At 33.4% G+C, this 13,111-nt stretch overlaps 2 protein-coding genes across 4 annotated transcripts; both read right to left on the minus strand.

Moving 5' to 3' along the window:
* Nucleotides 1–220: 220 nt before the first annotated feature.
* On the minus strand, nt 221–3,530 carry LOC121777369 (protein IQ-DOMAIN 14-like). 2 transcript variants are annotated; one of them, XM_042174607.1, is made up of 6 exons: nt 3,201–3,530; nt 2,572–2,672; nt 1,855–2,253; nt 1,536–1,766; nt 1,304–1,435; nt 221–1,090 (listed from the first exon to the last, which is right to left on the minus strand). In XM_042174607.1, the coding sequence occupies exons 2-6, from the start codon at nt 2,647–2,649 to the stop codon at nt 425–427; spliced, it is 1,506 nt and encodes a 501-aa protein (XP_042030541.1). In that variant the 5' UTR covers nt 2,650–2,672; nt 3,201–3,530; the 3' UTR covers nt 221–424. The 2 variants fall into 2 exon arrangements, with proteins under 2 accessions (XP_042030541.1, XP_042030542.1); XM_042174608.1 differs by lacking the exon at nt 3,201–3,530 and adding an exon at nt 3,098–3,136.
* Nucleotides 3,531–9,592: 6,062 nt separating this feature from the next.
* LOC121776368 lies at nt 9,593–11,291 on the minus strand. Of its 2 annotated transcripts, none has more exons than XM_042173544.1 (2): nt 11,141–11,291; nt 9,593–10,353 (listed from the first exon to the last, which is right to left on the minus strand). In XM_042173544.1, the coding sequence occupies exons 1-2, from the start codon at nt 11,167–11,169 to the stop codon at nt 9,810–9,812; spliced, it is 573 nt and encodes a 190-aa protein (XP_042029478.1). In that variant the 5' UTR covers nt 11,170–11,291; the 3' UTR covers nt 9,593–9,809. The 2 variants fall into 2 exon arrangements, with proteins under 2 accessions (XP_042029478.1, XP_042029477.1); XM_042173543.1 differs by having other exon boundaries at nt 9,593–10,356.
* Between the last annotated feature and the right edge of the window lie 1,820 nt (nt 11,292–13,111).

Below are 13,111 nucleotides of genomic sequence, written 5' to 3' on the forward strand. Positions count from 1 at the left end.
AAAGATGTCACAATTTCTCTTTTGGAAAAAGTTTCCTCTTACATCAATTATAAAATTATATTTTCTCTCACCACTTAACACACAAAACAACATTTCCTAAAATCTCGTGTTATCTCCCAAGTATGTCATCTTCTTTAGGGCGAAGGGAGTACTATTTTTTATCTCTCTATTAAACGCACAATACAAAATTAACTAAAATCTCGTGCCATACACAAGTACGAGGTTAAATAGGTATATTTACCTATCATAGAATATAAAAACACAAACAATGATAATTAACAATTGTAATATCCCCATTATTTCACATGGTTGTATAGTAACAATACTCACCTGCATGCACACCCAAACAAGTATGAAAAAAACAAATCACCCTCACAACATACACAAAACATATCCAAAAAAAAAAAGAAAAATACATAAACCATCACACAAATCTATTGAATGGCCTCCTCCCAACTGCCGCCGGCATCGACACCGTCGAATCCACGCTCAAATCCCCCCTAAAATGCGAAGAAATCTGTTTCTCCGGCGCCTTTTGCACGGCCGCGCCACCGTCTTTAGCCGATCCCCTGTTCCACTTGAACGAGCCGATGTTCGCGGTCAACGAGAACGAGAACCGCCTCTTCGACTCGTTGGTCGGGGTTTCCACAACCCTCTCCTTCGGATTACTGCTCGCCCTCACCTTGGCCTTGGCCGAGGCGGTCGGCGTCATGTAGTTTGGAACAGAGAGGCTATCGTTGTCGTTGTCGTTGTCGTTGTCGTTGTTTATCGGGAAGTGGCCGTAGGTTGGTGGTGGTGGAGTTTTGATCGGTGTTTGAAAGAAGGGTTTCGCCCGAGTAGGGTTTGTGGACTTGGTTGATAGTGGAGTGACGACCTCATGACTGTCTGCAGCGAAATTCCCGCGCTTGCTCCTAACCCTAGGCCTTGTCCTGTGCTCTGAGACCGGCCTAGGGGGAGTCACCGCGACATCTTTAGTCGCGGTTGGCGCTGGTGGGAGCTGGCGATCTAGCCAGTTCCACCACCAGGGGAGCCCGTTCGACCGGATGTCTGGGGCTCCTCCCTGGGACAACCTCGGGTGAGCCTTCCACGACTGGCAACGGGAAAATGGCAACAAAATGTGAATTGAGGTGGTTAATATTGGTAACTATGTTAGATCAAGTTTGTTAACACTTAAATGGATAAATTAGTATGTGTGGATAGTTTTTTTTATTTTTCCGATTTTTTGCATATTTTTAATCGGCCCATAAAGTTAAAAACATCGATCATGTCTTAAACGAACGAGGGGGTTTTACTCAATTTTTACCTGGTGAGAGTATGCATAGGCCATGGCTCTCTCCCTTTTCATCACTGCTTCAAATTTCTTCCTCAGTCTTTCTTCTATTTCCTCTTTTGTTAGCAAGCTATCATCCCAGTCGTCGCTATCAACGCCTTCATGCTAAAGAAACGATACATTTTCAAGAAATCGAACAAACTCAGCCCGAAAAAATGATGCACATTTTAAAGAAACACTGAACATAAATGAAACAAAAGCTCACCAATTGGCTCATGGTCCATTTGCTCAAGTTATTACTCTCCATTTCCTTATTGTCATGCTGGACTGCCTGGTTTTCGAGCATCTGCACGCGTCTCGACTGGATTTGTGTCTGGATTCTTACAAGAAGCTGCATCTGTTTCATGGCATTCATAGTCTGTCTCTGCGCATTCGTGCTCCTTACCACTCCTTGAAGCCTCACTAGGCCTCTCAGTGCTCGGAAATTACACCTTGCCTGCAATTTATTATGTCATCGAGAAACTGTTACTGACCAAACACGAGAACTCATCTCAAAATACTAGAAATAACTTACTATTTCTTACCAAGTAACCTCTAAATGCAGCCTGGATCATAATTGCGGACCGGTGTTGGTTCCTCAGACTCAACTCCGGCCTCTGCACGTACCTAACTTCCCACCGGCTCTGGCTCGCCTCAGGAGGAGTCAGAGCCGGGGGGAGAAGGGCGGTCGGGGGAGTAAACCTAGCAGAGGAAACTCTTTGGGAGGCGACATTAGGGGAGGCCGGCCTCCAGAGGGAGGCCTGTGGGAGCCTCGTCTCGGCTGAAGATGCCGGAGGAGGCCTCACGAGCAGATGATCCGCCTCCCCTAGTATCTTCTCGATACTGCTCGGCTCTTTGAATCGAGGAAGGAACGATTTAGTTTCACCGTGCTGTAGAATCCCTTTACCGGCCTTCTTCTCCTTGCTGCTTCTCTTGTCTGATCCCTACAAATGGTAAAAACAGAATCTTGATGATTTGGTGGTGTTCTAATTCAATCAAAATAAAGCTTATTTTAGTGATTTTCAGTGCTTTCCAAATATTCAAACTAGAAAACAGATTCTTGGTGATATGCATGATGGTGTGTTCTAATAAAAACACTAACAAAAATCACACATTCAACTCAATAGTCCAATCTTGAAATGCTAAGAAACAGAAAACAGATAACTTATACAATGCTTCCTAAATATTCAAACAGGAATGCAGATTCTTGATACTATGTTGATGGACTAAAACTAAAGGAATCACACACAGAATTTTCTTACATAGGATGAAGGCTTGTCCTTTGATTCGTGCACGAAAACTCGCTTGATTGTCGAAAACCAACTCCCCTTCTTTCCCATGTTTTCAGCATTACTGTTTCACCCTACACATGAAACAGATCACATTCATTTCCAGATTTCATCAATAAAATTTTGTTCAATTTTGAGCATCCAAATAGGGGATCAGTGTGAACAAAAGACGGGCTTTTGTTCACACGACCCTTGTGTCTGGCTGGAGCCTCTCGTTGTTAGAATACTCTGCTTGAATGAATGCAAAAAACAGGACAACATGGCCAAGAAATTCATAAGCAATTGTAGTTAAAAGGAGACAAGATTAGTTATGTACAATTTTGAGGAATCCAAACACCATACTATTGAGAGAGAGAGAGAGGGGGGAATAGATCCACACAATTTTAACACATTGATTCAAGAAAACATTACAAAATCAAGAAAGCAAAACTCCACTAATAGTAAAGAGAATAGAATCTTGATATATATAGGAAAAATCAAAGTGAAAAAAGGGACATACATTTTCATGATTTTGTAGACTGAAAAAGGCCTAATCCCAAGAGATCATGTGTTCTAAACTGCATGGAAATTGCAATCTCATTAAAAAGGGTAAATTTTTTTACCTTTAAAACTAATTCTCCAACCTTGAGAAGCCTTCTTCTCTTATCATACACTTGTAAGAATGTGAGCAGCTTTCTCTCTCTAGCTCCCTAGCCAGCATCCTCTTTCTTAGTGTAGAAAAACAGCATTCTTCTTTCCTATTCTCTCAGAAGCTTCTTTGCAACTTTCTACACCTCAGAATGTGTGTATCTGTGTGTTGTTGATTGTTGAATATGATGAGCTCTGGGGTTAGATTCTTGCTTGTTTATTTTTCTCTCTCTCTCTCTTATGATGATTCATGATGATGATGAAAGGTGTAAAATATGCTTATTTTTCACTTTCTGCTAGCAAGAAAACTGACCAACATGTGGTAATCTTCAAGAATAAAAAAACCACTGTACACTTTTTATATTAGTATCTCTAAATAGAAAAAAAGTGTATATCATGAAAGGAAATTGGAAAATTTGAATATTCATTTTGGAATGTTCTTCATTTGAAAATGGTGGGTTTAAAGCTTATGTACTAGTACTAAATAAATAAATTTAATGAATATTAAACACAATTTTGAGCAAAAAATTATTATGTGGTCCAAAAAGTTAGTATGGGAAAAATATAACATTAGCTTGCAATTAATGTCTTAAAATTTGAGACTATTTATCTTAAAATTAGCATTTCTTTATATGAGTATTTTTTGCGAATACTATTCTTGTTTAGTTCATGGTTATTTTTTTTATAAATTTAGTTGGGAATTAATGTCTTATATAAAATTTGTTATTAACATTATTATTTCTATAAATTACATAAAAAATAAATTTTAATTTATTATTTTATTTATATGAAGTTATACATAAATGAATAAATTGATCGTTGATTTTTAAATAATTTGTGGAATTAATGATATTAATTAATCATTTTTGAGGTATTAGATACAAAATACATGTAGAAAGCAAAAAAGATTTTACGTACATTAAACGAGAGTGATACTTGTGATTTTTTTACATACGATATTTATGGTATTTATATATATATAAATATATGTTGGGAGGGAAGGGAGTAGAGTAGGCAAGAGGTTGGCCACCTTTGTACTCAATGGCTTTGTTGGTCACCTTCAACTCAACTAACTTTTCTTTAATATCAAGACTATTTGTGAAGCAATATTACCCATCCTACCATCCACTAATTAAATCTCTCTCCATATATATATTATCTTAATATTCATTATTAAATGTATAGAGCAGCAAAGATGTGATTGTAAATTAAACATCTTTTGACAAAAGCAAAAAAGGAGTTCATTTCTTTATTAATAAGCTTTGAATAGTAATTGGGTCATGGAGAGAAAAGTTAGCAGGATAAGAAAGTATAGATTAATTTAATTTCTTTTTAGGCAAACAAAGCTTTATTTTGGGTGGAGAAATTGAGGAAGAATAATTAAAGTTTTATTTTTCACTATTTAAATTGAGTGCCAAAATATTTTTCAAATTTATTTTCTAAACTTTTTTAGCACATTCCTAATTATAATAGTGGTAATTATTGTAGATCTATATACATTGAACTGCAGATTGATAATGTACGCAAACTTATATTTTGTGAATTTTCACTAACTAATCTCTCTAAAAAGTGATATTAATGTATATATCGAGAAATAAAAAACACTACTCAATTTAAATATGTTTGTCTATTAAAATATGTAGAGTAATGTTTTTTCTAAAATTAGTTGCCGACATTAGAGAACTATTTTCACTAAAAGTGTAAAATGAAACTTTGAATAATATCGTATATATTGTATTAATATATTATTTGTGATGTAATATGTGGAGTATATAATATGGGGACACTCTTAACAACCATTCAAATCTGGAGGTTACGAATTGACAAATCTTATCATTAATACCTAATTGATATAATTAGCGGTTGGACAGAATCATTTGGGTTGAGAGATGGGCTTTTTTTCTTAATAATTTATTACTTATATCATTGCCGACTCGAATCCTGATCTATTGTCCAAAGAAAAGGTATTGTAACAACGAGTTAAGTTGTCCTTCATCGTCAAAAAGATTGTATGCTGAGAAAGATTATATTTATATCAAAATATATAAAAATTAATTGCACAAAAATAATTTTATTTGTATTTAAATCTTATAAAAATAGGTCTTATAAATCACAAAACTTTTCCTTTTTACAAGTGTTTACTAGCTTCATCACGAATGTGCTTTAGTCACGTTTTTTTTGCTTAGAAACCTAAGATTATATTTATAATATTATTGGTACTTATATCTTCACGTTTTTATAACATTATTTCTTTGAAATACCCTATATACATTAAGATTATTATTTATAATTTTATTGGTATTTATAATCTTTAAGAAATGAAGTGTCATAGGTCACAAAACTTGTCAATTTCATTTAATTCTTGTCTAAGTAGGTGGTCCACTATGTAAGCAGAGTTTTCTATACAAGTCAGCATGCCATAGATTTTCATAGAGTTGGCTCTTTCATTGTTAACCTTTTATCGTAAGTCACCAAAATCATTCACGTTTTTTCTTCCGTGGAGTATTATATTTTGCTATTTGATTTCCTTAAATAGCCCAGACACAAAATACATATGTACAACATTTTTTTCAAAAAGATCAAAATTTTAATTCCAATAATTCAAATTCAAATTAAATTGGCAAAGAAGGAAGATATTTACCGCAAGTGTAATCGAGCCCGAACCGAGCTCCATATAGGCATGTCAAGCTCGGCTCGATAGCATTTGAGTTCGTGTCTTCTTCATCGAGCTCGGCTCGCCACCAAAATACCGAGCTGGGAGGTCCAAATAGCTCATGATAAATTTTGCAGCTTTTAATTTGTGGTGATTAATTTACTTGTATTTGTTGGTTTTTATTACAAGTAAAAATCTTAGTATACTTCACTGTGATTAATTAAATAGATAATATTGGTATATTTGTGTAAAATTTTCAATACAAAAGAATTTTATAACATGCCAAAGTAAATTAATATACGTAAGCACTACTAGAAAAATAGGCTATCCTTACATTTATCTTATCACACTTTATAAAAGATGACATCACATATACCTTATCACTACACCATCCTTTGGCCACATTTATATTCAATACTAATATTACATAACTAAATAAATGTGAGAATAAGACTTCTTTACTTACACTGTCAACTTTCTTACAATTCTATTATTAAAAAAATTTCATGCGTAATTCTTAAAACTAATCTAATTAAAAAATTATGTGAGTAAAATAAATTTGGTATTTGAACATAAAATATAATTAACTTCAAAAATAATATTTAAGGAAACGGCATTGGACATTGGTACCTTTTATTTATAACTTTATTTAAAACAAATGATAATTCTCATTTAATTATACAACAAGAGAATTTATTTATATATCATAGAAATAACTCAGTAATGATATAATATATTTTTAGAAAAATTTGAATAATTTAAGAAAATCATCAGATATTATTTTAAAAAATTAATAATCATTAATTTTTATAAAATATATATGTATGATTAATAAACTAGTGATATCTTTACAATTAAGTTAAATTTTAATAACTCTTGTTTTAGAAATTGAGAAATAAGCGGCAAATGAATAAAGAAACTAGCTCCAAACCTAATTGAAATAAAACTGCCGCCCACTCCTCTACGGCTATCGGCAAATTCAATTCTAATTCCCTCACCCTAGAAACCTCCGTTCAATCCATTTAATTCTAATTCCTTCACTGCAATCGCGTTAGATAACCTTCTCGAGCCTAGGGTTGCTGAATCCCTAAAAAAGCCCGACGTCGATGGCCGTTCCAGGCACCTCTACATATTCCCGGCTCTCAATACCACGCCGGAGCAGTCGCCCATACCCGACTACTCCTTCCGCGACCCGCCCTCCCCTTCTCCCTACGTCGCTAATCACAAGCGTCGCGGCGGAGGCAACGTAAGGGTTCCGGAAACTGAGAGTTTTAATCTGGATGAGGAGGAGGATAAATGTTTGATTGAGTGCGTAGACAGTGTTTCTGAGGTGGATGAAGGGTGTTTCGATCCCAGGATTCAGGTTGATTCATCCGATTTCAGCCAGATTCAAATGGAGAGCCGCAGCTTCGTCTCAGCGCAAGGGGAATTTTTCGACGCAATTGATGGTATAATTCAATTATCTTTTTAGATCCCTGATTTTGCGACGGTTTTCAATGTCAATTGTTTTATTTTGATATCCGAGTAGAAATAATTACTGCAGCATATGTTTTGAGAATTGTTAGCACGCTTGGGATGCTGCAAACCGATTCCTCTTATTTGTTGTTTTAGAATTCTTAGTGATTGAAGCTATCAAAAGCCTTGATAGTACCTAAAACTACCACTTTAATTGAAGCTTGTAGTTGGATAGATACCAGTAGGTGATATCTTCACTTGGGCAATTACTTATTTTTTCCATTGCATAACGGAGCAGAGATTTTTAATGGAGCAGATGCTGCCCACCCGAGAATCATATTGCTGACCAGAGTAGATTGCGCCCAAAAGGTTCTAATTCGATGCTTCTCTATGTTTTTATGAAATTAAGACCCTTGATGTTTTGTGAAATAGGTTAGGGATTAAAGAAATAGGTTTAATTTGTAATTTTGTTCTGTTAACATTAATGTTGAGCAGATATTTGTCATACTATATGTTCTTGATCGTGTCTCCAACGAATGCACGGGTATTCATTAAGACAATATTTCGTCATCTAGTGATAAGCATGATGTAGTTGAGAATCACCATTGCATCCTTATACAAATTTGTATTATGATGGGGAAAGTCATTATGTCATGGAGTAATATACACTGTGCGGTTGTTCCCCTTTATATTTATTTCATATATAACTTAGAATATGTATTATTTGGAGTGCTAATAATTTTTTTGGTTTTTCTTTTTTGACAGATATAAGATGCCTACTCTTGAAAGAGATAAGCAATGCACCTACAACTATGTTTGTCTCTTTTGAATAGATTAGGACTTTTACAAATTTTAGTAGTATGGTTTTTGTAGTTTTAGAAGTGTAAAATCATTAGATACTTGGGGATTTTTGTATATTAAATTTGGCATTGTATATACATTCTTTTGCTGGATTATTATTAATAGCTTATTATGAATTTTTTATGTTGCAAGTGAAAATATAATTATATATATATATTTAAAATAAAGTGTATAATTGTATAAATATTTGAATGATGAGAATATAAAATACTATCAAAACTTGCAGGTTAAATAACATATAATTAAAGGGGGAGTTTGTAAATATAAACAATTATAGGAGGCATTCTGTAAATTTTCATTTAATATAACAGTGTAAGTTTTGTCACAGTTTTGAATGTGATTACATGTTGCTTTGTGTGTCATTTTTAAGTGTGGTAATATAAGTTTTATGCTTACATTTAACCTAATATTACATCTATGAATATCACACTTGCTACACGTGTGACTATAGGTAAACTGTAATATGAGTATATTTATCTTGCCATTTTCAAATGTGATGAAATATCATTTTTCTAGTAGTGAAGTATTAAAAATACTAAAGTACCATTAAAATTTTATTAATAGATAAGGATATTATAAATATATAAAAATTTGCAAAAAGTATATTTTTATGGTAGTAACAAAAGTACTCCTTCAATCCCACAAATACACTTTTTGTTCGACACGAATTTTAATGTACAAATACTATTGAACATCACGGAGTATAAAAGATTCGCATCAAGGTAGAAAATAAGCCCAATATACTCATGAATGTTCAATTTTTTTCCGCAAAAATACTTTTTATTAGTATTATTTTTTTTCTTGATGAATAATGTCCTACTTTCAGCATGGAAATTGGAAAGTACGAAGAAAGTTCCAAAAATAATTGGTCTGAAGTATCGACTGGTTGCTTTAAATTGTAACTAGAGTTACCAGTATATATATTTATATTATATTCGACAACAATTATAAGTCATTTCCATCATCACGGTTAAGGCAATCAAATATATGTAGACAATGCTGAAAATAATGTAGTATCAAAATGACACTGATAGTTTAAAAATTTAATGATAACTAACATTCTTAAATATTCTTACAATTGAATTTAATGTTATCAAGCTGATATTGATAGTTTGATCATGTTTATTTTTCTGACTTAGGTTGGCGTATAAGCTAAAGTCTAATAATAAATGTTTATATAGTGTGGTCACTTATATATCTGTTAATGTTCTTACTCACCTAACTCTCTTTGTACTTATTTACTTCTATGCAAAAATGATATCATACTATAAATACTTGACGTGATACTGATGAAATAAAATCCAAAGCTTTGAATGATCATTCATCTTCATAAATGCACTTCAACAAATTCCTTACAACTGTAAATATAGTTCGATACATTTTCATTGCAGCACAAAAGACGATTCCGTCGCCTTGGCGGCCCCCACATTTTCACATTTTACGTTTCACTTCATCAATACACGTCATGCATTTATTTCAATTATGATGTAATTAAATACAACACAACAAGTCAACAATCAACAACATAAAAACATGAATTACTATATAACAATAAAACACGACACATGATACTATAACAGAACACCTTGCCTCATAAAACGAAAAAAAATTAAACCTAACACTCCTCAGCCAAAGCCAAAGCCATCCTACTCAAAGGACTAGGCCCAATCTTCTTCCTCCTCAAACAACTTCTCCTCCTAATAATCTCCATCTCATTTCTCTTCCTAACCTTCATCATGGCCTCCTCCTCCTCCACAACGAACCTCCTCATCAAAACGTCGTCGTTTAGGGACTTCCCGCGGAAGATCTTCCTCCCCTCCACGCTCATTCTCACGCTACGGGTCATCTCGGGAGGGGAGGCGCCAGGAGGCTTCGACCGCGGGTAGCTATAGCTCCTGCGAGGCGGGACGTCTACCTGAAAAACCTCGGTGTAGGAGGAGATCGGGGCGCATAGGCAAACTCGGGTGAAGGAGGTTGCCACACTTATAGATTTGCATTTTCTTAGCCTCTTTGTGGCGTTTGTTGAGGTTGTGGTGATGTCGTTGGTTTTGGAGATTGATTTCCATAAAAAATCGTGATCTTTGGTGGGATTTTTGGGGGGTTTTGGGAAGGGTTTCCATAATGTGGCCATCTCTATTGCTCTTTGGTACCAAGGCTTCCTACAATGTGACAAAGATATTATCATGAAATTCGAAAATAAATAATATATACTCCCTTTGTCCACTATTAGAATTATGAATTTTATTGATACTATGTGACATGAAATGCAATAAAACTTAATGTCTATATAGTAGTATATATAATGATTATGTTTTATTGGGTATGTATATAGTACTATTAATTTCAATATTTTGGACATGGGGCAAGACTTTTTTGGTAGATAAAGATTTGAAATTAATGCTCCATTGTTAATGAAGGCCCATTTTATTGTCAAAGGCCCATAAATTTTATGCACTAATTTCAGCTAGCCTCCATTTCTTTCTTATGTGGTAACTATATCATAATCAAAATCAATAAAAAAAATGATCTGTGAACTAAATTAATATCATTCGAGCTTATATATACCAAAATTAGACTTGCATAACATTTTACAAATGATGGAAAGTCCTTAAAAGTCACATCTAATCAAACAACAAGTTCAGAATTCAAGTGGTCATCAATAAAATAAAAGCTTGGTAAGTAAACAAATTCAAAATCAAGATTTTTCCCTCACATTTTAAAACTTAAGTAGATGGAATACTCAGTTCTATATAGCTTTCAATGGGAATCAATTTCATTTATAGGAGTAACATGTAAGCACAAATAATATCACTAGCTAATTAAACCCTTTAACCAAAATTAGCTCCACAACATGCACAAGTAGCACTCATCAATTTCCACTATTCACTAGCAAGTGTGTGTGTGTGTGAGAGAGAGAGAGAGAGAGGAGAGGAGAGAGAATAGTACCTTGTGTGAGAGTTCTTGGGATCTTGCATGAACAAAGGAGATAATAGTGAGTGTGAGAGAGAGTTGAGATGGTCATTTGTTGAAGAAAGAGAGAGAAAGATAAGGGGAGATAGAAAAAGAGAGAGATAATAAGAATGGAGAGTGAATTGATCAAAAGCTTTATGACTGAGAGATTGGTTGGCAATGGACTATCTTTTATGTTTTTTATAAGCTTACTTTACTAGCCAGTTCCTTTGCTTTAATTTGCCAGAAAATGTTTCCAACTGATTCAATCAACAATCCCATTCAAATTTCAAACCTAAAGTAAATTAAAACCTATGCTTTCCACTCTCATTACTAATTACCTACTAAATATCATTTCATAGTACTATCAATTTTTAACTAAATCAATTTGACTTTTCTCAAATTAAAGTATTAATTGATGATCAAGCTCAATCCTCCGAGTCAATTTACATAGTTGAATGTGTAATTCAACACCAAAAAAAAAATCATATTAGTAATGCTACTCGTACAAATATATTGAGTAAACCATTGAGTTATTAATTAATTTACATTTTCTTGTAGGATAAATACTGCTCATATTAGTATTTATATAGAGTGGCGACAAAATGGGTTTCAACTTTAGAAGAAGTTCCAAGTGACTCGAAATAATGAAAATAAAAAGTATTACTAGCATAGTTGCAATGATTATAAACATCTTATAATGTCATGATTATGAACATGTAAAGAAGGTTGGAGCACTTAAATACATGTGTGTCATAAAAGGCTGCTACAAAATGATCAAAGCGAGTTGGAAAGAATAAAAATATTCATATTTAATTTATATTTTACATGGGATCTGCCTGCCTGCCTGCCTGCCTTGCTATTTTTAATCAAAATTCCAATTAATTGACATATTTAATCAGAATAAGATTGTAGAACCCTTATAAGAAGTGGTTGTTTCCCTCAGTTTTTATCTACATTTCACCAACTCAAAATGCGTTCCACCATCGAGTAATTAATTGACATATTTAATAGCCTAAATAGTAAAATCGAGGTGGAATATAATTAGATCACATGTATTGGTTATTGTAGGTTGTGAGTTAGTGAAAACCTGGAAATAGTTATATTTTTGTTTTTTGTTTTATTTAATACCCATCTTTAACATGAATTTTGGAGGGGTTTGAATTTTTTATCTAGGTTGGAAGAACTCTAGCTCTATTGATTTACCCAAATTTATATATTAGATATACTATTGGGTCAATATTTTTCCATTTTTAATTAAATGTAGTCATAGGCGGAGCTAGGAATTTGTAAGGAGGATGAGGGCAAATTTACACATGAAGGAATTTCATGAGTTTGAGGAGGGGTATTTAATAGAAGATTAAAAGAAATAGATTTTAAAATAGATAAAAATGTATGGGTTGGAAAATTTGAGGTGGTGCATTTGCCCCTCCTAAGCCTCACATAGATCCGTCCATGAATGTAGTTCACAATCAGCGATCCGTTTTGAAATCGTGATGTAATCATAGGATTTTTTTTCTAAAATTAATTGACGAAATGATCTATAAAACTTATACTGTGATTTGGTTTCAGTTTTCGCTTTACACTGATATAAAATACTGTCATATTTTTATTTTGTTTCATTTGCCACCAATTCAAACGCTCTTAAATCTTAATAAGATACGTGTGTGAGATACATGACAAACTTTGAAATTTTTTAATAATGATGCAAGAAAACTGAATGCAAATAACGACGTTTCTATTTAAGCAAGACATATCATCTCTAAACAATCAAATGTCTGAACCATTATGTATATCAACCAATTAAACAACAATAATTGAAACAAACAAATCGAAATAAGTGCCCAAATTGGAGAGACATGGCCATATACATATGCAACTCGATTGGTTAATTTCTGTATTATATATTGAATTTATTGTTAATGGAAGGCATAATAATGATTGTAGTTTGTTAGTGGTGTACAATAA

This window comes from Salvia splendens, chromosome 18 (assembly GCF_004379255.2).
Source record: "Salvia splendens isolate huo1 chromosome 18, SspV2, whole genome shotgun sequence".
NCBI lineage: Eukaryota > Viridiplantae > Streptophyta > Magnoliopsida > Lamiales > Lamiaceae > Salvia > Salvia splendens.